The sequence below is a fragment of the Argopecten irradians genome, chromosome 2, assembly GCF_041381155.1.
Source record: "Argopecten irradians isolate NY chromosome 2, Ai_NY, whole genome shotgun sequence".
Lineage (NCBI taxonomy): Eukaryota > Metazoa > Mollusca > Bivalvia > Pectinida > Pectinidae > Argopecten > Argopecten irradians.
Window position 1 is genome coordinate 56,969,379 of NC_091135.1, and position 25,337 is coordinate 56,994,715.

Sequence of the window (25,337 nt, forward strand, 5' to 3'; positions counted from 1 at the left end):
ATTGTGCTACTGATTTCATATCTTGCTTGTGGGTCGACGTTATTTTGGACACAAAAGAATCAGTGATGTTTGTTTTAGTAATTTACAAATTTCTTTATTTTTTAGCTCGCCTATTCGAAGAATAGGGGAAGCTAATGTTGTCGCGTCGGCGTCAGCGTTGGCATTCCATTTCACGTTAAAGTTTTTGAGCAAGTTTCTGTTTCGTCAATTGTTTAAGCTTAAGTCATCATAAATGTTTATGATTTTATTTTCCTAATGTGTATGGATGCTGAACGTGATAATACAACCAATTTGGGGCCCTTTAGGGGGTTTTTGAGTCTGTTAATTTGTCATATATCCATGTTTAAATAGTAAATACTTGAACATCAACTTCTTCTGAATAGGCGAGCTTTGCTGTTCTCCAACAGCTCTTGTTTCATCTTGCTATAAGCATTCATTACTAGTCCAGTAAAAATACGAAAAATAGAGGCCTAACCTCCATGAAAAAAGTCGCCAAAAATCATATGTTCTGAAAGTCGTTTTTTCAACACCCGAAAAATACGAAAATATATAGAAATTACACTTTTGACCACTTTTAAAGTACAATATATGCTATTTTTGCAATACTTGAAATATGAAATCGGTTATACAGTAAGACAAACTTTAGGTTAGTACAAATAAGTTGAAATGATACAATAATTTCAGTCAATCCAAGAAATAAAGAAGGATGAAAACGGCTCAAAACCTTTTGAATTTAGCTAGCATTACCGTTTTTGTTCTTTTTAGATGCAAACATTTATAAAATCTTACCCTGAACTATATCAGTTTATGTTTTATGCCTTAAAGAATTACATTTTCTTTGATATTAATGCATGATAGAAAATAAATTAGCTATAAAAACCTAAATATAAACATTTTAAGTTGACTGATCGTGCCAATTTGAAGTGTTTTATACTTAGATTTTTAGGTTATCTGACCCGAAGGGTCAGGATGACCTATAGTCATCGTGATTTGTCCGCCGTCGTCCGCCGTCCGTCGTGCGTAAACTTTTTCCTTTAAAATGCTACTCCTCCTTAACCGCTACGCGGATGTCATCCATATTTGGTGTGAAACATCATTTGGGAAGGGCAATCATATTTCATATAAATGAGCCTGGTCCGACCTCTAGGGGCTGAGGGGTGGGGCCCCAAAAAGGCAAATTTTCTTAATTTTAGCTTTAAAATCCTACTCGTCCTTCATCCTTGGATGGATTTTATCCATATTTGGTGTGAAACATCATTGGGGAGGGACAATCATATTTTATATAAATGAGCGTGGTCCAACCCCTAGGGGCTGAGGGGTGGGGCCGCCAAAGGGCAAATTTTTAGGTCATCTGACCGAAGGTCAGGATGACCTATTGTCATCGGGTTTTGTCCGTCGCCGTCCGCCGTCGGCCGTGCGTAAGACTATTTATACAAAAGCCTCCTCCTCCTTAACCCTTGAGCGGATTACATCCATATTTGGTGTGAAACATCATTGGGGGAAGACAATCATATTTTATATAAATGAGCCTGGGCCGACCCCTAGGGGCTGAGGGGTGGGGCCCCAAAAGGGCAAATTTTCTTAATTTAAGCTTTTAAATCCTACTCCTCTTTCATCCTTGGATGGATTTCATCCATATTTGGTATGAAACATCATTAGGGAAGGGCAATTATTTTTTATAAATGAGCCTGGTCCGACCCCTAGGGGTTGAGGGGTGGGGCCCCAAAAGAGCAAATTTTCTTAATTTAGCTTTTAAATCCTACTCCTCCTTCATCCTTGGACAGATTACATCCATGTTTGGTGTGAAACATCATTGGGGAAGGACAATCATATTTTATATAAATGAGCCTGGTCCGACCCCTAGGGGCTGAGGGGGTGGGGCCCAAAAAGTGCAAATTTTCTTAATTTAAGCTTTAAAATCCTACTCCACTTTCATCCTTGGATGGATTTCATCTATATTTGGTGTAAAATATCATTGGGGAAGGACAATCATATTTTGTATAAATGAGCCTGGTCCGACCCCTAGGGGCTGAGAAGTGGGGCCACAAATGGGGAAATTTTCTTAATTTTAGCTTTAAAATCCTACTCCTCCTTCATCCTTGAATGGATTTCATCTATATTTGGTGTGAAACATCATTGGGGATGGACAATCATATTTTATATCAATGAGTCTGGTCCGACCCCTAGGGGCTGAGGGGTGGGGCCCCAAAAGGGCAAATTTTCTTAATTTTAGCTGGCCCACTTCCTGTTTTCAGGTTTCGGTCTCTGTTCTCAATGAAAATTAGTCTATAGGGGTTTAAATTGATGCAGAACAACATGCAAACGTTTTCGTGAAGATTTTAGTATTCCAAGATGGCCGCTGACACACTTCCTGTTTTCAGGTTTCAGTCTCCGATCTCAAGGAAAATTGGTCTATAGGGGTTTTAATTGATTCAGAAGGGGGAACTTCAGGTGAGGACAATCATATTTTATAAAGGACCGAGCTAAGACCCATGGGGATAGTACGGCGGATGTCCAAAGTGGAAGCTTTGCTGAAATTTGGCTTTAAAATCTGACTCCTCCTTATATTAATCCATAAATGGGTTACAACCATATATGGATGAAGGGTTACCAAGTTTGTTCAACAAATGACATTAACCTATTTCAGAAACTTACATATTCAACTAAGGAGTTCCTCGTATTGTTTATATTAATCTTTAACCAATACTTTATACTGTGACTTTGTTGTTTTGTGCAATAAGTCATGACCGTTAAGGCCCATGGGCCTCCATCCTCGATACTCCAGGGGTTCCGATCACTTACGATCTCTACACCCCTGGACTATCTCATAGTGAAATTGAAGGCAGCTCAGCTGAAAATGTTTGACCAATCACAGACCAGCAAAGATTTCCTTTGAAGACTACAGAGAGAGCAACGCCCAACTTCAAAGCCACATAATCAACCACAGTGTACCGTTATACGGTTCTTTTGATGTACATCAAAGGACTAAATTACCTGTTCTGTTCTGTTGCCTCCAGTTTTATGATGAGATAGTCCAGGGGTGTAGAGATCGTAAGTGATCGGAACCCCTGGAGTATCGAGGATGATGGGCCTCTTGTCTTAATTTTAGCTTTAAAATCCTACTCCTCCTTCATCCTTGGATGGATTTCATTTATATTTAGTGTAAAACATTATTGGGGAAGGATAATCATTTTTGATGTAAATGAGCGTGGCCCAACCCCTAGGGGCTGAGGGATGGGGCCCCAAATGGGCAAATTTTCTTAATTTCAGCTTTAAAATCCTACTCCTCCTTCATCCTTGGATGGATTTCATCCATATTTGGTGTGAAACATCATTGGGGAAGGACAATCATATTTTATATAAATGAGCCTGGTCCGACCCCTAGGGGCTGAGAGGTGGGGCCCCAAATGGGGAAATTTTCTTAATATTAGCTTAAAAACCTTCTCCTTCATCCTTGGATGGATTTCATCCATATTTGGTGTGAAACATCATTGGGGACGGACAATCATATTTTATATAAATGAGCCTGGTCCGACCCCTAGGGGCTGAGAGGTGGGGCCCCAAATGGGGAAATTTTCTTAATATTAGCTTAAAAACCTTCTCCTTCATCCTTGGATGGATTTCATCCATATTTGGTGTGAAACATCATTGGGGAAGGACAATCATATTATAAATGAGCCTGGTCCGACCCCTAGGGGCTGAGGGGTGGGGCCCCAAATGGGGAATTTTTGATGCTGTGAAACAGCATTCTTAGGTACGCTCGGCGAGCCTGTGCACATCAAAACAATGAAACCACTCCGCGATGAAATTTAAAAGTTGTTTTGTTCATTTCACGTAATACTTGATAGTATGAAAAAATAAAACCCCAATATTCAAAACCACAGACATAGAATTTGTACATACGTATACACCATGAATGGAGTGTTTTAAGTATTCAGTTGGGACTCTATGATATTTGTATTACTCCGAGAACACTGGTCTCCCGAAAATCACGAACAACGCCTTCTTCGCTGTCTTCCTCCGCGACAGACTTTCGATGGATTTTGGATTGTGTATGTTTATTTAAATTTTACGTAATTCATGCTAATGATCGATTATTGTAATCAAATGTAAGGAAGGTAACTGCAAAAGAAAGTTCTTATAACGCTTATAAAGTTTTTTGTGTTGGTTGTATTGACGAACTATATCTGAGATATTATTGCGCAGTAAAAGTTAATAGTTTTTAGTACGTACGTTTTCCTCCCTTGATCTGTCACTGGGAGTTCTGTCTTTTGTTTATCGACAACTGCGGTATATTGAAAGGGGAAAAGTACCAAATCTATCAACATAAAATTACAAAATATAATGATAATATAGATCTATTTATGTACGGGCAACTTAAAGTGACAAATAAACTTATATTGCCGTGTAATGTACTGTTCGCACTGTTTTTCCAGTCTTGATGATAGCTTCAAGCTAATATGACTGTCCTTAATAAATGTTCATTATGCGAACAGTACATTACACGGCAATATAAGTTTATTTGTCACTTTAAGTTGCCCGTACATAAATAGATCTATATTATGTACGGTAGCCTTATGAAGACTTGCTAAAGTCCGATGTATTGCAGGGAGTTTTCATGATGTTAGCGTTCTTATGGATTCAAAAGAAATTTGACTGTTATAAGTAACCGAATAATGTACCCTTTACTTGACACACGATAAATGTTCTGCACGATAATATCTCGCCAACCAGTTACTGTTAGGCTTACGAAGACTTGCTAAAGTCCGATACATTACATGAAGTTTTCTTGATGTTAACGGCTAGCGTTCTTGTGAATTTAAAAAGAAATCTGAGTGATATACGTAATGAAATAGTGTACCTTTTATTTGGCAAAAGTATCTGGCTATGATTTATTAGTCAAAAGTCGTCAAAGCAACCCATGTTAGTTTTCTAAAAAGGAAACCAAAACATATCCGGAAATGGTGATATTTCTAATGTTATATATTTCCGAAAATATTCTTCAATGTTAAGTGGATATCAAGATACGAAAATGTTCACTTATTATTTTTTTGTCTTTGAAGAAACATTGATGAAATTGATAATTTAGTAATTAATAAAGAATTATAAAAAATGATACTCAGATTCTGAACGGTTTTATTAGAAACATATATACATATATGTATTTGTGTTTCTGGTTTCATTGGTGTTGAAATCGTTATTTCAAAAATAATTTAAAAATAAAATATTACAGTTTTTTCAGGATAATAAGTTATTCGACTTATTGTTCTTGAAAAACTTCATATATCATAAAATAAATAGGGTATATCGTAAATATTTTTTGTTAAATTCCGAAATTCAACACTGCACACTTATGTATAGTTTACTAAATTCTATATTTAAATGAATAACCAATTTCTTTATTAATTCCTTTGTTTGAGTCCTTCATTCACAGCATCTATGAGTGGCCTTGGCACTTTGATTCTTGATTTTAGCTTTAAAATCCTACTCCTCCTCCATCCTTGGATGAATTTTATCCATATTTGGTGTGAAACATCATTGGGAAAACACAATTATATTTTATATAAATGAGTCTGGTCTCAACCCCAGGAACTGAGGGTTAGGGCCCCAAAAGGGCAAATTTTCTTAATTTTAGCTGGCCCACTTCCTGTTTTAAGGTTTCAGTTTCCGATCTCAATGAAAATTGGTCTATAGGGGTTTTAATTTATGCCGAACAACATGCAAACATTTTCGTAAAGATTTTGGTATTCCAAGATGGACGCTGGCCCACTTCCTATTTTAAGGTTTCAGTCTCCGATCTCAATGAAAATTAGTCTATAGGGGTTTGATGCCGAACAACGTGCAAACATTTTCGTAAAGATTTTGGTATTCCAAGATGGACGCTGGCCCACTTCCATTTTTAAGGTTTCAGTCTCCGATCGCAATGAAAATTGGTCTATATGGGTTTTAATTGATGCCGAACAACATGCAAACATTTTCGTAAAGATTTTGGTATTCCAAGATGGCCGTTGGCCCACTTCCTGTTTCAAGGTTTAAGTCTGCGATCTCAATGAAAATTGGTCTATAGTGGTTTTAATTGATTCAGAAGGGGGAACTTTAGGTAAGGACAATCATATTTTATAAAGGACCGAGGTAAGACCCATGGGGATAGTATGACTGAGGTCCGAAATGGGAGCTTTGCTGAAATTTGGCTTTAAAATCTGACTCCTCCTTATATTAATCCTTGAATGGGTTTCGACCATATTTGGATGAAGGGCTACCAAGTTTGTTCAACAAATAACATTTACCTTTTTCAGAAACTTACATATTCAACTAGGGAGTTCCTTGTCAAAGTCCATAAATCTGCAATACAAAAATCTTAATTTTTCGAATATGCTTTGTTCATTTGTCATAAAATTTTGCCAGTAAATAAATCAGAACTGTGATGATGTTTAGCTATAAAATTGAACTTGAACTTTTGTTTTGTTCCTTTATCTCTTTGAAAATTATATAACCCCCATCCAGTTCCATTAAGGAAAAATGAAAAACTGACCTATGCAAATATTTGATAAAAAAGAAACTTCAATCTCACTTTATAAAGAGCGCTCCATTATGGTGGTAATATCTGCCAAAGGATTTTGCAATCTGATTAGTCACAAAATAGATATTCACATTTTTGACATTTCAACTTAAGGACTTAGCCGATTAGAGAAGTTTAGTCAAATTGGCACTAAATGAGGATTTGATCGACATCACGTCTTTTATATTTGGGGATATCTTGATATAGTAGTCTCTTTTAGGTAAGTATAGTCTACATAGAATCTGAATTAATAACTATCTAAACACTTGCGGTACTTACTGAATGATTCTTGAATGAAAAAGACATATTATTCAATTTGGACTTCAAAATGTCCTTGGAAAAGGCCAAAAGACCAACTTTGAGCAACCATATTATATCAGGTAGTGAAAGTAAAATGTTTTACTTTTAAAGCCTTTAATCAACAAGTTTTATTCAAAAAGATTCCACCAAAATGAGTATCAATGGTATTGTTGATAATAACAATTTTTTATCTTAACAATCTATGGCGTGCCGAACGGTGTAAAATTCAATAAGTAAAATAAAATGTGTAAAGAAAAAATTGTTTTGTAATATATCGTTATATGTGTTCAATATGTTTAATTTGTGTGTAAAAACAATGAATGTTTGTGTAATGTTTTGAATATTTATATGTAAAAATAAAATTTTTGTTCAATAATTTCTTTGTGCGTGTGAAAAATATAATTGTGTGTAAAAATATATATTTATGTGTGATTTTCACACACAAACATAAAACAACATCACACACAAATATATTTTTTTCACACAAATATATTTTTCACACACACAAAGAAATTTTGTTCACACAAATATAAAACAAAATCACACACAAATATATATTTTTACACACAAACCATTTTTTTTCACACACAAATATAAAAAAAAATACACACGAATATTTTTTCACACACACAAATTCAAAATAATGAACACATATAACGATATATTACAAACACATTTTTTTCGCACAAATGTTTTTACTTATTGAATTTTGCAACGTTCGGCACGCCATAACAATCCAACAAAAGCACATTTGAGTGTTGCAAGGACATAATTATGCAATTTTTATGCTGTCATACTTTTTTCCTGTGTTGATTTCAACTTATGTTTTTGGCAATCTGTGCTGTCCTTATAACGTTCTTATCATACATTAATTTTCTAGTATCTCATGATAACCATGTAAGTTTATATTTGGCTTTTAAGTTGGCAAATTATGTAAATATCCTTATTTTTCTGATTTTTTGGGGGTCAAGAAAAACACTTTCCCAAATTTTTATTTGTGGCGACTTTTTTTCTTGTATAAAACAATGTCGGATCTGTATGAAAAACAAAGAAAAAATTCTGTTGCAATTATTTTAGGGTAACACCCTATCTTTACTGGACTAGACACTCAGACTGTTTATTTATGAAAATAGATTTTCCCTTTGATTTGAGAGGTGCTATTATTTCAATGCACTACAGGTTTCATTTTGCTGAAACTATTTACATCTGGCAAACAAAAAAACTCATAAAACAGTATTTTTAATTGGTCAGATTTTCAATATTAATTCAGTGGAGCCAATCCAAATCCAGATTTATATCGCATGATTAATGATTGGAGAACTTTATAATGCATGTAGTTAATCAGGACAGGTTACATGTTTGTCGAGGACTGATCTGTGATCTGATGCTAAGAAAAGGATATTGATCACTTCCCTGCTGACCCTTTTCCTAATGCTAGTCTCACCGTGTGGTAATGACCCCGGAACTAGGTACCCCCTGAAGCGAGAGTGAGAAAATCAGGATTTGATTAGAGCTAGGATCATAGCTATTATCTGCATTTTGAGATGTTTTTTGATACTGACGTTTGGCACATTGGTTCCGAATATATCGGCCACACATTGATATATAAGTGGTTTTCGGGAAGTGTCACAAAAAAACTTACTAGATGTAAACATGCCACCACACCAAGGGAGGTACCGACGTAAATCGCCGGTCGTTCGAACAGATGCTGGAAAAGAACTTTCCATCGACCATAAATACATATTTTAGTGCTACATTACTCTATTATGATACATGAGGATAGATTCTCAAGAAAAATACTTCTTAGCCCCATCCATTTATGTTATGGGAGCAATGTTATATCTCTGTGGCGTACGGCTCATAGCTGATATCTAGTGACCTTGATATCGCTAATTATCATTAAGATAATAAATGAGGTGTAAAATTGTATAAAAATGTTTGTCTGATGAATATACATATCTTTTTCGTCAGATGACATATAACGTCAGCGAATATATAACAAATTCCCGACAAATTGAAAAAAAAAAATCAGGCAAAAGTTATTACAACTTTGAAAAGCCTTCTCAATATTAACAACATTAAATACAAAATTTACATTTTTTATAAAACCAAAATCTTTTGCTGGACTCTATAAATTGATGCACGTATAGCAAGCTATCGCGTAGTGAAATTTTCAAATTTATATCAACATTCAAGTTTCTTAAGTTATTTAATAAAATAATTCTGCCATTCAAATATGTATTACATTGGGAAAAAATGATAGGCACTCTTACACTTATGACCACAGATACAACTTAGACTGTTGATGAGGTTTGCACGAAACAAGTTTAACTGACTGCACCGATGTCTTAACTTTGTATGTACAACATTTGTATTCGTGTCACCAAAAATTGTAGTAGACTGGATCTTTTTCATCATAATTACATGACATACTTTTTTTAAAAAAAGATGCTAATTAAGATAATGATCTAGTCGCTTCATCTAAGTCATTCCACATATATGCAGAGAAAAATGTATCACAGAAGATTTAGTTAGAGAAAGTCTGTGAAGAGGAATTCCATAATTGCTGTTAGTTCTTAAATCTTTGTTATAAGCATCAGCGACTTTTGGACAAAGAAGTGAATGGAGATAGTTTGGTGCTAAATTATTCTCGATTCTGTAGACTTTGCGCCTCTAAGAAAGTGTCTGAAGGCCCGGTCGGTGGCCGAGTGGTTATGATTTTCCCGACATATTTTCGCAAGCCCTCCATCTCTGGAATGCGGGTTCGAATCTCATGTGAGGCAGTTGAAAGTTACTGACCGCTGGATGGTGTTTTTCTCCGGGTACTCCGGCTTTCCTCCACCAACAAACCATGCATGTCCATTAATGACCCTGGCTGTTATTAGGACGTTAAAGTAATAAAACGTTTCCTAATATAAAGCTGAAACAGTTACCTATGAAAGTAAACCAGTAATAATTTTTGCGACTTAAATTTTATAATCTATTTTTATTTCTTTTTCATGTGCAATATACTACACATAGCTCAATAATTTCATTCTTGTTCACATTCAGTATCGCTATCACACTTACTCTCAAACATCTTACTCGTATCATCGTCATAAATCATCATCATCACAACCATCATCTATTTTGTCATCATTCCATGATTTTTATCATCGTCATCATCATCATCATCATCATCATCATCTTTATTTCTAAACTTGATAATGGATTATGTACCAATATATATATGTATCATAGTAAAACGCATTACCATCTCGACAATTTCGTGGATATTGAATTTAATTGGATCTACAAACGATAACCCAATTAGTGAGTGGGAACGAAATTAGTGCGTTTTGTACGTGTCTTTACGTTGCACTTCACTGGTTACGAGAAACAAACAAACCCCAAGTTTATGCATGATTGTAAACTGTTAGTAACACTTATAATGTAATAATGATGCATATGAGGCATTACCTTAAATCTTAAATAGTTATCCTTTTAGTTTTCACCATCCCATCACTGAAAAGATATATAATAGTAACTATAAGCCGTACAACTCCCTTCATTTAAAGTGACTTTGTGCCGTACACTTCCCGAGATAGGCATTTGCTATGAGCCGTACACCATTGCGATTTGGACGAGTCTTTTTACATAAATGAGACGGACTGAGAAGTTTTTTTCTTGTTAAACTACGATCATATATCATAATAGAGTAATGTAGTTCTAAAATATGTATTTATGGTTGATGGAAAGTTCTTTTCCAGCATCTGATCGAACGACAGGCGATTTACGTCGGTACCTCCCGTGGTGTGATGGCATGTTTACATCGAGTAAGTGTTTTTGTGACACTTTTCGAAAACCATTTATATATCAATGTGTGGCTGAATCACGTGTACCAAACGTCAGTATCCAAAAACATCTCAAAATGCAGATAATAGCTATGATCTAAGCTCTAATCAAATCCTGATTTTTTTTCACTCTCGCTTCAGGTACCTAGTTCCGGGGTCATTACCACACGGTGATTCTGGATAAGAGCACCAAGTTGATCTTAGGATCCCCATAAAGGAACAGTAACATCAAACTGTTATAGTTATGTAAATTAATTTACAACTACTTAAATTAAATTCTGACTAACACCCTCTCATCAATCTGATTTATATAGGAGATATTTGCAATAAATCTGTCAGTTGCTTTATTTTATTTTTTATTTTTCTGAAGATTACATCCAATTTTGAAAAACAAACGTCACAGAGTAACAGTATCTGAAATAATTTGTGTTATGTCCAGATCTGCTTACATCATAGCCTGTCGAGTTCTCAGGAAGCATACAGTACCACTTGAACACATTTATATCATTTAATTTCGTTAAAATCAAACATCCGTTTCTCTGTCATCGTCACTATCATCGTCATCGTCATCGTTATTGAAAACCGCAGGATATTTGTTCCTGAGATGGGCTATTACGTTATGAAAATCTAGTATGTACAAAGCTGCAAGTAGTTTTCCTGGCGTCGCGGCATCCCCTCCTCGGTGTTTCCATTCTAGCAGGCCTTCGTGCATTTTCTCCCGCGTCGAACGCACTTCAGATTCTAGTTGTTTAGTGTAAGTGTAAGCTTGCTTGTCACCAATACCTAAAAATGATAAACAACATGTTACACATGTAAATGTACCGATTATGGAACTTAAAACTACCAATAACTTGAGCTAATTTCGCCAAATACATGTATTTTAAGTATGATAAAGAATAACTTTGCTAGGAATGCTTTCAGTTATTTTTCTAATTTTACACATTTTAATGATTTGCATAATTAGACATTACTTGATAACTAACACGTCTGTTATCTACGTGCTTGATGTTAAGTATTTGATGGCTCCTAAAGGACGATTCATATTTTCATTATCTGTAGGTCACATATCTCATGACGTTACTGTCTATAAAGAACAACACAAGGAGATCTAACAGAACAATGACTTGCCAATAAACAACCGGGTGACGAGCGATTTCCAGTGAGGTGATAGTTTTCGTGCAAGGAAGCTGAAGATGGAGTCGTATCTGGCCTCCCAGTCATCGTCTTGGCTGGACAGCTGGAGGTTGAGCGTAGATCTGCTGTCTCTATGTCGACCCCTCCCTCCCCAGTGGGGACCATCCATTGTAAGTATTGACCCATTCATAGACTTGTCTTCTATCTCACTGATCGGACGCATGGACCGAACTGACCGCGTCGTCCTCGATCTGTTAGGTAAGATTTTGTCAGGAATAATAAGAATTATCAAACACCATGTATAATATTATCCATATATTGTCGATGTTTTGCATCGTTATGGAATTGAAGAGAATAGATTTGACTATTTCGTTGCTGAATAAAATACCTTTGTTTTTAACCTTTACACGATTTTTTTATCCTCTACTGGTGGCATGTAAATGTAGTTTGGAGCTATAGGAACTTCTGATTAGAGCAAACATTGTATGCGATCCCGTGCGTTGTCTGATAAGTATGCAGCATGGTTCAAATACACCTTTCTGAGACCGGACAAAATGTAGTAAACGAATATACACTTTTTAGCCCTTAGACCACAGATTTCTCAAGTTTCACGTCTAATCCAAACGTTGGGCCATTGGATCTTCAGAATATGCACTGACCTCATACTTGGTGCGATACTGGAGGCGTCACTGAAGTAGAAGGAGGACATGCCGTCCTGGGCGTAGGCATACTGTAGAGAAGAGTGGTCAGTATAGAGGTGGGACGCGTTCATACCCTTCATCACATTGTACTTCTGTCTCCAGCAGTAGAGTTTGATCAGCACCAGGATCAGGACGAACAGCACGATAGAAAACACCAGTATCAGGACGACTACCAGGGGGAAATCTTGGCCACGGACATCTACAATGGCAGAAAGGATAGATCGAGGAATTATAGTCTAGAGAATCCTTAACAGTTGAGCACTGAGTGCTTCACATTTACTAAATGCACTGAAATGTAACCAACACTAACGAATGATATGTCCAGAACTTTTCTTGTTTTTTTTCTTCTAAAACTTACCAAATTAATCTAGTTTTACACCGATTAATGTTACATCCACAAAGAAAGTTCCATGGCAATGAAGTCGGAACCAAAATTGGTGATTCCAGGTAAATCACACTGGTTATCAACAATCGAGATATAAGGTAAGCTAATCATATACTCACTTGGTATTCCCAGGGTTTTGTTTCGAGTGTAATCCTCGGACATTTCCTGTATTCCACATACAGTGTCATGGCCGGAGCCGCACTCCAGTAAAACCTCAAACAGACCACAGGATCTGCAGTCCTGGCATCTGTCGGTGGACGACGTTTTGTCGGAGTAAGTACAGCCTGGACGACACGCTTCACAAATGGTGTTATTGGCCTTAGTACCTAGTGTTAAAACACAAACGCATGTCGTAGTTGGATCACAGATAGGCGGCTAGTATAATTCAAGTACAACTTCATGTCATCCCCAAATTAAGATCTGCACCAAACATCGATATGCCCGTTTTCTAGAGTAATTTCCTGGATATTAACAGCATATGCATCAAAAGATGACTCAGCTTTAACAAGCATATGAAGCGTTTGTGAACCAACCATATAAGAAGGCCTAAAAGCTTAAAAACATCCGAAAGCGAACATAGGAATTTCGTCTTGATATGAAATCAACAATTTTCGAAGAGGAAGATTTTCGTTTGCACAGAAATCATCCATTAGCTAGGCCTTCATAATGTAAATGATGTTGATTTTAATACCACAAGAACATACGTTTTACTGTTCTCAGACACTTCTGATCAAAAATATAAAGTGTTATAATCGTTCAAAACCCATTTTATGTGGAATATTCTTCCTGGTTCTATAAATGATATTGCATAAGAATTCGAACAATTTCCTATTACACCGTAAAAGGAAGCTTTCTTAGTAAAATGATCCACTCACCAATACGTGTGACGCCGTACCCCTTATCACACTTGGTATGTGGGTAACATGCTTCAATGTTGCCTTTTTTCCGTCGGCTGTAATAGTGTCCTTCGGGGCATTCACATGCAGCATCCGACATACCAGAACAAGGCGATGTTATCACCATGTGCAAAACAGAACATTTACTGGAGCATGGGTGACACGTATCCGCCCTGTTGTAAGAGTCTGAGAAGTAGTTTTCCGGACACATGCGACAAGTGGACACGTGATAATCCTCGGTACAGTCTGCTACCCAATATGTCCCTGGTGGGCACTTCAAACACGTGATTCCCGTCATCGTCACATACGTCAAATTCAACCAACTCTGCAACATATCAGTTAATTTTCAAACTACAAAACATTTAGAATCAATTCCACCGCCGGCACCAATTTATGTTCAGCGAAACATTCTTTCCAAAACACTAAACGGAGACTTACGGAGTGGACTGTAGAGATACTTACCGAGTTAAAGGCGCTGGTCACCAACATCTCGTGAAGTAGAGTTATACCAACAATCCTCTGAAGTATTCGAATCATCTGTCAAAGTGCCTTCCAAATTCTTACCTAGTCTGCAAACGTAGAGCGTATGTGTCAAAATTAATATTCCCGTCATTTCATCATAGTAGTATTTAACAGTGATAAAATAACTAAAAGTTGTGTCATTACCATAAACGCGTTTATATAAGGCTTATTGTTTTCGTAATTTATTTGTGATCTTGTCACTTCTAAAGGTATGATAGTAGCATTACCAGTGCTACACGTTTACCAGACAAATAACCAACTCCTACCCAGACAAATGGTTTGGCGAGTGATTACACGTATCAGTTTCATTTTGAATCACTTTGCTGCTTTTTCACAGTTCGGTGCTCGTTCTATCTTTGAAGTTCTAAACATTCCACTGTGTCTTCTTCTTTTAATACACTCAGATACACAATGTATAACAAGAGGCCATACATATATAATTCAATTTTAGGGCTTGACAGGCAAAATAAAATTCATTATTTGTATAAAGACTCAAAAATGTATTAACAAAATTCAGTGTGTCATGATATTTGTCCAACAAATTGTTTAACCTTTAAAGTGTCAAAGTAAAATGGAGGAGAGTAAAAAGACTTTCTAACGTTTCAGTCTCCCAAAACACAGTAACACACACAGACCATACACAAGGGATCAACATTAAATGTTTATATTCAGTGGCGTAGCTACCATTGACGCAAAAACGCAACTGCGTGCACATTTTTTTCCAAAATCAGAACAACACGTAGAAACCGAGATTAACATTATTAAATTTGTTATCCGGATCGCTTTTTATTTTAAGGTTTACTTTTTTTCGGAAAATTATATTTCCGTTCCGTTTCCACCCTCTATTACATATCCACCCCAACATGCCCTTAGACGTCGATATCGTCATTGACATTTTCGATTAGCAAACAACCAGGAGGATGGTTGTTACAATGAACTTTGATATGTGAATAGTCTTCGTCGCTATCACAATAGAATAAGTGTGCAAATCAGGAATACATTTGTACATTCAATTTTCATTGGGTCCTTAGCAATTTTATGTATACAAATGATCCAATGGAGTATCACCACTTACATTAACTAACTTTGAGTGTCTATTAAAACTCTGTTTTCTTACAAAATTATCAAAATTTCTCAACCATTTAATCGCAGTGTAGTAGGAAAATCACCAAAGACATGGCAAAAATAGAATGTAAACATATGTTTGCATACAGATATGGTGACATTTACAATTAAAATTTCTAAATATAGGTAATTTTCAATCTGCAATATGAATTCATCCGTTTTCAGAGTGTTTTTTTTAATTACCACGCTAAAAACGCTTTAAAATCGTAAAAATACTCCTTAAAACTCATCTCAGCCATTCTACGTTGCATTTAAAAATACATCGTAAAACTCATCTCAGCCATTCTAAATAGTATTTTTTCCCGGGAGCCGAACCAGACGGATCCACCCCCCAAACAACGGTTTTCTCGCGCCTTCGGCGCTCGGAGCACATTAATTTCCTGCTAGCGACGCCACTGATATTATACTTCCTATATAGCTCAGAGTTAACGCTGAAATACCATTGTATCAATTGTACAAAGTTATCCATTTGTCCTTCATTGTGATTTGCTATGATACATAATGAAAATCATATTGTGGTTTTTGTTATTTGTATTAGTACATAAATCAAAATGAAATGCTTTATGTATTCTGAACATTTTGTATATTAGCCAGTGTTAATATGCCATGTATTGTATAAGGTCCAATGCTATTGTTTGTCTCAGGTCAAAGGTTGCGGCACTTTACTCATACGATATCATGCTAATTAGGTGGATTTCTCTGCCGTTTTGTACAGTATGCCAGGGGTACAGTTTAAATGGTTGTTATAACACCTGGTTTATGGCATGCTCACATTAATCTTAACAGAGCGCCTACACATAATTATCACGGTATATGATTAATATCCGTAAACAATAAGGGAATCCTACATACAATACTGCTAGCATTGTCTGTGTAGCGATGTCGGGTGTTATATTAAGCACCCCAGAACGTTTTGAATATTCTACAGATATCAAATGTTTACAAACATATTCGCGTCTCTTTGTGTATCAGTAAATATAACCTCGACATGTTGATTTTTTGTGATTTTCTATTCCAGGTCAAAGGCTTTAAAGCTAATTAGATGAGTTTCTTGTTAAGAAATATTGGCAGACATGCGAGTTCTTCTAATATGACGCGACTAGATCATGAAATTGTTATCCAGATTGCGCTTCAAACCTGATTTCAAATAAAAATCATTCCAAATAATAATATAAGACTCTTTCATATGTGGATATGAAGGATAGGGATATTCTACCCGAGGGTCACAAAATGTAGTAAAACCTGAGGCTTGCCGAGGGTTTTGCAACATTTTGTGATCCTGAGGGTAGAATATCCCTATCCTTCATATCCTCTTATGAAAGAGTATTTTTCTTTCATACCTCGACTTTTTATTGCAATTTTACAACTATAATATCCCGCCATTTTTGAAATAAATTCGAAGAAATCCACGGCTGAAAGACAATTTCATACATGAAAAATTACGTGATATTTTCAACAAAAAATACGTTGTTTGCATCTTTTATAGTATAACCAGTCAAGTTTGTGAAAAAATATGTTAGAATTTTAATGAGGAAAGAGAAATTTTGTTGACACCATGACATCATGAGGCTTTATTGCATGGGTAGCCATGCAATACAGCCTCAGGCGATACGAGTATATTGCCCTAGATCAGCCGATTCTTCTCACTTAGCCAGTATTACACCCGTAGGTATGAAAGAAAAAAGTGTTCCGTATCAATCCGTCCATGTGGTACCTAGAACGTAAACATATAAAGAGAAAATGTCTATAGAGCCAAACGCCTGTGAGTATATCAAACCTAGTAGTCATTATTACTATTATCTTTATTTCCTCCAAAGTTGAAGATTACATAAAGAATGACATTTAACAAGAAACAAAACAAAGCAAATAGAAATTTACAAAATATGTACAAGTTCAAGTCTAATAATTAGTAATTAGTTGAGATTATTCAAAGCAATTAGGATCGCATGCTTTCAGGAGTCTATACAAAAAAGATACATATCCTAATCTAAACTCCTCTAAGGCACTATTTGAGAAATCATAGGCAAATTCTTTACCCAACAAGGTGTTACATAAATTAAAATCTGTTAAATTGTGAAGCGACGACATGAATTCTAATCCAAAATTATTCACCAAAAAACACCAGTACTCGTCACGAATTTCGCTATTTTTATCACAATGCAAAATAATATGGGTAACATGATCATTAAAAAGTATTCCACAATATTGACATAATTCTATACAATTTGATATTCGTGAGTTTACACAAACATTCAAAATACAATGTACATGATTATAATACTGTGGGAACTTTACAGCGAGTTCCCAAAGAAAGTGCAACCTATTTTTAGGGCGAATACACTTGAATCTAATAAAATATATATCATTTGACATACGTTCTAGACGTGATCTTTCATCAAATTTGTAAACATTTTTATAAACAAGTTTTCGCCAATATTTTTTACTAGGAGAAGTACCAGATCTTATAAAATTAGTAAAAGAATTATACAATGAGTATTTTCGTAATATACTTATGATGTCTGGTATGAAACCTTGTTGTTTTTCTGCATTCAAAAAATACGTAAAAAATCTGGTGACAAAAATTTTGTGAATCAAGAATCCACTATCCATTGCAATAATTCTTCTTACAAACAATAATTTCTTATGTCAATATACGATTCAATGGTAACCCACCCGAGCAATGAAACACATGTCTGTCCTGGTCCTCATCCTTAAGCCTTGAACACATTTTGGCAATAAAATTCTGCGCGCGTTCTAGCAAATTTATCTCTGATTTATTAAGACGCCACAACTCACATCCGAATAGAGCAGATGGATAGATCTTAATTTTGACCAATTTGGCAATAGTTGTAGGGTTCAGAGTATTAGGATGAGCACCTGACTTTAGAAGTGACATAATACCAGTTTTTAACTTACAACATGCCCTTTTAGTTCTTTCGACACTATTTCTATAGTGATTTAACAATATACCAACGTGTTTGATTTCAGTAACTACTGGTAAAACACAATTGTAAAGTAAAATATTACATACATTATACTTTGTGCGTTTATTGGAAAAAAACATAATATTACTTTTAGTTGAAGAGAACGTAAACCGCCACTTCCGACTATAATTTTCAAATATGTTAACCATGTCTTGCAAACTTTGATAATTTGTACTTAAAAGACACAAATCGTCTGCTTGATTGGGTATATTAACTTTCAACAATCAATGTGCCTTTACCCCATTTTTCTATTTCGTTTAATAATTCATTTATGAAAATCAGATACATTTTGGAAGAGAGCGACCCCCCTTGTAAAATTCCTCTCTCCATTAAAACACTTTTGGACATCAATTTTTTATACATTACACAACTCTTAACATTGGTATACATTTCCTTGAGGATAACCCATACTTTGCCTATAAGCCCCATTTCATGAATTTTGTAGAGCAGACCGGCGTGCCACACAGTGTCAAACGCCTTGTTGCTGTCTAAAAATGCTACATAAACATTTGAATTGTGTTCTAAATTGTAATTAATACATTCATGTAAATTAAAGGATGTACATAGACTACATAACTGGCTTTGGTACGCGGACTGTTGTCTGTTTGGAAAGCTCTTCGAACATAAAACAGAGCTTATTCTGTCCGAAACTATCATCTCAAACAACTTAAAAATCACTGGTAATAATGTAATGCCCCTATAACTGTCCGAATTTCCTTTTGGCTTTCCTTTTTTCCAATGGTTAGGTACATACTCGTTATCTATGACCATATTAAATAAACATGCAATATAATCAAACAGTTTTTTTTGCCACCATATTTAAAGTGTTCGTAAACTATGCCATCATGCCCTCTAGCCCTGTTGGTGTTTAGTTTTTTTTTTATATAAATGAGATATTTCAACACTTGTAACAGCGGTATCGAAAAAACATTCCTTCTCAGCTTTGACATTAGCCTTTATATTTTCAACTTTTGTATTGATAAAGTTTGCAAATTCAACATTAAATAAATCACTATGATTGTCTTTAAATATTGTGCTAAAATGTGAATGCAACGCATCTAATATATCAGAAGTTTCCCTAAGAGTTTTTCCATTATATTTCAATTCTGTTATAGTATGCTTTGTTTTCCGTGCTTTTCTATTGTAAAGTTGCCAAAATAGAGTTTGATTTAACTCGCCACATTTATCAAGTTCAGAAAACTGTGTTGACATATACTTATCGAATGCAATTCGTAAATGCCTACGGAAAGTACATTTGCTTTCTTTATAGCTTAAGAAACTAACGTCTTCTGACCTTGGCCTACCATTTGCAATCCAAGGTTTCCTTTTAAATGTCATGAAATTGTGCCATTCTGATAACTCTTTACTTCAATATGGTTTCAGATTTTTTTTTTAATTTACTTATTGACATTGTTTTATTTGCGGCAGAACAATAATTGATAAAGCTGGTGCTTGCACAATCAGCTTTATCAATCAGGCAGATTACAGTCATCTCGTTATATGTTTGTAAAGTAAGCATGTTTGATACGAAAGATGAGGATAAATTGTCAAGTAGTGATAGGTACTGGCACCAGAAAACATAGTTATTTTTCGCTAATGGAGAAAAAAGTGGGCTTAGTCATACGCGCACTTACTACCTGGTAAGTGTGAAAGAAAATACTTAACTCCAGACGACATTAATTTTAATTAGCTACCATATCAATGAAAGAACAATTTACTTTATATAACGGAATTATTGCTATTCCCGATTTATTCGGATCAACCATTTATACACATGATAATATGATATTCCACTTTGTACAATATACATAAAAAGTATTCCCATTTAGGTTTATGACACTTGTTGACAAAAAAGACGTTACCATTTTTAATAAATTCCATGTTTTCACGATGCACTCCCCTTTTCACTAGAGAAGTACCTGTAAAGGTCGCCATAAAGTTAATGATATTTAATGTAGGTTTAATCCTTCATTGATTTTTATGGGTTTTTAAGCAACAACTGTTTATGAATATCTAAGCATATAAGCATGTGTACACAATTCCACATCCTTTCACAAATACCCATAATACTCGAGATGACCTGGCTACAGCTTCGTCAACGTTCCTTAACTGAAAGGAGTTCTTTAATTGAATTTTTTCCGTACAATAAAACACTACTACCTTCGAATTATCCCTTCACTTCTGTAATGCATCTTATAGAAAATTCTATCAACTAATTTTAAGTTAAAGAATTTTCGTGAAACTTGGCCCAGTTATTGCTATATCATCAGCCAAAATGGGACAGGTGCAAAATTGTTACCAGAACAAATCGAACCTCTCTCTGAATCTACTATATAGTAGTGCATTTACTTGGTTTTGGTATATATAAAAAACATTTATAATTGAAAATTTATGTAAATGTAATTCCTATCATTTTAACTGTCTGGTTGTTGCTGAGCCTTTCACTAATTTAATTACCGTATCGTACATGGTATCGTATGTTTTTGTTGTATGTAGATACACACACACACACACAATTACTAATGTACTTGATGATCAGACTTACAATTACTTTGCACTAAAATTATCATTAAGTCTCAATCGATAAAAAAATATTTCGTTTGGAACCAACCAGCTTTCGTAACAATAGGAACTTTGAATAAGTTTGATATGAAATAACACGATTTCTTCCAAAGGGAAGAATGTAAAAGGATCCGTCGGTTTATTACAATTTATGAATCGATAATATTTAACTGTTTTCGAAGCTGAAATGACAAATGCATAAATAGTGTATTAGAAGTGAACAATCCATTGAATTCCATTGTCATTATATCTTCAGTAAGGTTTGGGATAATGTTATTTTCTATTGTGGCCCGGCATGGGTAATATTCCGTATGGTAATGTTCCGTATATGCTCGAAAATAAACCCTAATTGGATTGATTTAAACATATTTTATTAGCATTAATACAAATGAGGATTAGACACAAGTTATAAACTTCTGTTGTAAAATAGATGATGATATACACATAAATTGGAATGGTTCTGGCTACATGAGCCTTCAGATGTTTTAGTGGTACAAATACAATGTTTAGTAATCCACAATATTTGGTAGATAAGGTCGTCCGAATCAAACACATACAATATATTTATCAGATCAGATAGAACTTAACCCCGCACTGTTGATTAATGTATCTATTACCAACACAGGATAGCGACTCTGTCTTAATTAAATAATTATAAGATGCATTAAACTTACATTGTGCAGTTTTGATTTCCTTTGCTTATGGCAGATTTCCGTCATAATGGTTGCTCCAAGTGGACTGGTTTGATAGTCAGCAGCCTAAGCAATATTAAATCATATAGGTATGTACTCTTCGGATTGCCGACAATAGTTGTATATCAAAGAGTATTATAATATATCGCCTGCAATCAGTGCGTGTGTTTCAAACCTGCATGTGTCCAGTTACAAAAAACTATCCAATGGTCTCATACCTTCGTGAAGACCATGGGATTTTTTTATATATTACCTAGTCAATTTTAATTTACTTTTATGCATGAGTTGTTTGTTTGACCAAAACCTGACACATTGTGTAGTTTTTTAATTGTCTATGTCATTTGTTGTCGATCGGATCGGTTTACTGTTGTCTTTATTGGGGCCGTAATGAGGCTGTCCGATTGATTAACTTGAACTGGCATGATGTATTGAGGGGTAACACGATAGCGTTATGACCTTGTTCCTGCTAGTCCGGCTCACGATATACGAGCTTCTCATGTTACTGCTCACCTGGCCTAAACCTGTCAATTAACTGTAGCTAGAAAAGACAATATCGACTGATTCCGTAAGGACTCGGGTTTATTCGATCGGTAAACTGTAAATATTCCAGCAACAATGCTGATTAACACATTAACAAATGGATCGAATCAGTTCGGTCATCATGCCTTGAGTTACATTTAACAATTTACCTCTATACCTTAATCTTTTTCTTTTTTTTTTTTAAGTTATTTTATTTTTCCAAAGCATTTTTACAAATACAAAACAAAAGATTATCATCAATCGTCATCTGCCACAGCAGTTTCATTCACCATCATCATCATAAACTGCTGCATCAGCTTCATTTATCATCATCATCATCATCATCACCATTCATCATCATCATATCATCATCATCACCATCACCATTCATCATCATCATCATCATCATCATCATCATCATCATCATCATCACCATCATCATCGTCATCATCATCATCACCATTCATCATCATCACCATTCATCATCATCATCATCATCATCACAATCACCACTATCACCATTCATCAACATCATCATCACAATCACAATCACCATTCATCATCATCATCATCATCATCATCATCACTCATCATCTTCACCATCACCATTCATCAACATCATCATCATCTTCAGCAGCAACATTCATAATAGTCATCGTCATTACCATTCTTCATCATAATCATCATCACCATCATTTACGAACATGATCCTCACTCCAACATCCACACAGACACACATACGCCACACACGCCTACATACACACCCTCACACGCAAGTTCTTACACAAGCACTCTAAGGAAAGAGTATGATACATATTAGAGAGAGAGAGAGAGAGAGAGAGGGGACTAGAGATCGAAACAAGATTTATGTGGTGTTATAAACTCCAGGAGCTCAATGAAGGATAACTAATTTATGTACATGGTAAAAACGTTATAGTTACATGTGTATATTGCCATGATAATACTATCATAGATTGTCGCATTAAATAGAGAAACATACAAATTAGTAATTATATAACTAGTCAGCTAAATCAATAAGTTTTTCCCATTTTCTTCATTCATTTTCACATTTCCGCTGAGCACCTCCACCTTTACTATTGGCAATATATTTTTGAGAATTGTAGTGTTCTTTAATTAAGTTGATTAGAGCATGTGGACTTAAAATTTTATGCAAACATCTGGTTTTGTATATGTAATACTTAATAATAATCAAAATTTCATTGTCAACTCTATTTATAGGATGATATCTATTTTGTAAAAACAAACCAAAAAGAAAGCTTTGTTTATTGTATTGAAACGGGATATAGAGTGCATCCAGGAATGTCTCTACGCTTTGCAAAAATCTCTGAGTTTCTCTGCATTCCCAAAGAATATGGACAATGGTTTCTGTTTCAAGATTGCACAAGTTACATATTGGATTATTGTCTAATCCTACTTTACATAAAAACGAGTTTGTTGTTATAATATTTTGTACTATCCTATACTGAAACCATCGTAGTTTTGTGTTTTTAGTAACCTTGAAAGGATTATTATATATGTTGACCTAATTTAGTTCAATATCTTCAAAGAGATCATCCCATTTTCTTCTACCAGTTGAAATGAGATTATTTTTAACCATAATATTATAAAAATCTTTTGTCCCATTTAAATTTTTCATAAAAAGTAAGATATTATTAGGGATAATTGGATAAACTATTTCATGGTTCATATTTACAACATTAAGTCTCGTTAAAAGTCTTTTGATAGATGAGATTATACCATGAAATTGAAGGAAATTTATATCGGTATTATACACATGCATGAATTCTTGATATGTATAGAAAGAACATCTATACCTTAATCTTAATAAAATGTATGTATTTCCATCTAGGTCTTTATTCAAAACAAGTATTAAAAAACGTAAAAGTAATGTTAGCCGTGATTTAAGTAGTACCCATGGACATGCTACTGTATGGTATGAAGTAAATGCACTGTATGTTAATAGTAATTTCGGCAACAAACCATACAGTAAGTCTGCGATTGAAAGTCACGATTGTATACAATCTAGGCATTAACTTCACACCTATTACGCTTGATTGTTCCATTCGGATTTATTAGAAATGCACATATTTAGTAAACTCAAATGAAAGTGTTGATGATTAGTGGCGGATTATATGAGTTTTATTTATCATATTATACCGATTGTGCAGACATTTAAGATAAGCCTATTGAATATGTTTCAAATAATTTTAATGTTATAACCATTAAAAGCAACCCAAAATATCATATATAATTTTTTTTTTAATATCTCGCTTCAGCGATCGCCGGAACTCTCACAATCGCAGTTCGACCTCCCATTTTCGTTGTTACACATATTTAAATGTTAATCTGATCTATTGTCATCATTTCATGTTCATAATTCCAATCATTTTAATCATCTCACCATTTCATTGTTTCCCTATTTCCAATTGTCTTTATTCCGTCTATTTTCCGTCAAGTGCAGCCATTTTGCTACTTTAATCGCATTCTTATCTTGATCGTCACTTTTTTTTTCATTATTTAAATCTTTGTCGTTATTTCGACATTATCTCCCCTGTCGTTATATCGCTCATTCCACTATGACCTCTGACGATATTTCGCTAATCCATTATTCCCCTTGTCGTTACTTCGTCAATTCATTATTTCCCTTGCCGTCATTTCGTCATTCCATATATTCTATTGTCGTTGTATTGTCATTTAATTATTTCCGCTGTCGTTATTTCGACATTTCATCACTCTCATGTCGTTATTTCGCCATTCCATTATTCTCATGTCGTTATTTCGCTATTTGTTCCATTATTTTTCAAGTATTGTCGTCATTTCGCCATCTTAAAGGCCAACTAACCTTCCGAAACATTAATCAAACGTTTATTAATTAAAAAAAAAAAAAAACAAAGGGAAACTAATAGGCCTATCGGTGGCCTCCACTAAGTAACATTACCATAATAAAAACAAATGCAAGATTCCCTGCGTAATCTTTGTGAAAAGGGAAGAAGTATTTTGCTGTTTTGCCGTCTGGCGCAATGATAGTCATCTATCGTGCGATAATAGATGACTGCTCGAAACATAATACAATATGCGTTATGAAAATTAATATTAAATTTATT

The 25,337-nt window shown here is 34.9% G+C and overlaps 1 protein-coding gene across 1 annotated transcript; it reads right to left on the minus strand.

The window, feature by feature from the left end:
- Window positions 1–11,102: 11,102 nt before the first annotated feature.
- On the minus strand, window positions 11,103–21,766 carry LOC138317029 (uncharacterized). Its single transcript, XM_069258660.1, has 7 exons — window positions 21,676–21,766; window positions 14,271–14,377; window positions 13,788–14,133; window positions 13,032–13,238; window positions 12,486–12,726; window positions 11,821–12,077; window positions 11,103–11,475 (listed from the first exon to the last, which is right to left on the minus strand). Exons 2-7 carry the CDS (start codon window positions 14,343–14,345, stop codon window positions 11,216–11,218), a joined length of 1,386 nt encoding a protein of 461 aa, XP_069114761.1. The 5' UTR covers window positions 14,346–14,377; window positions 21,676–21,766; the 3' UTR covers window positions 11,103–11,215.
- Window positions 21,767–25,337: the final 3,571 nt, after the last annotated feature.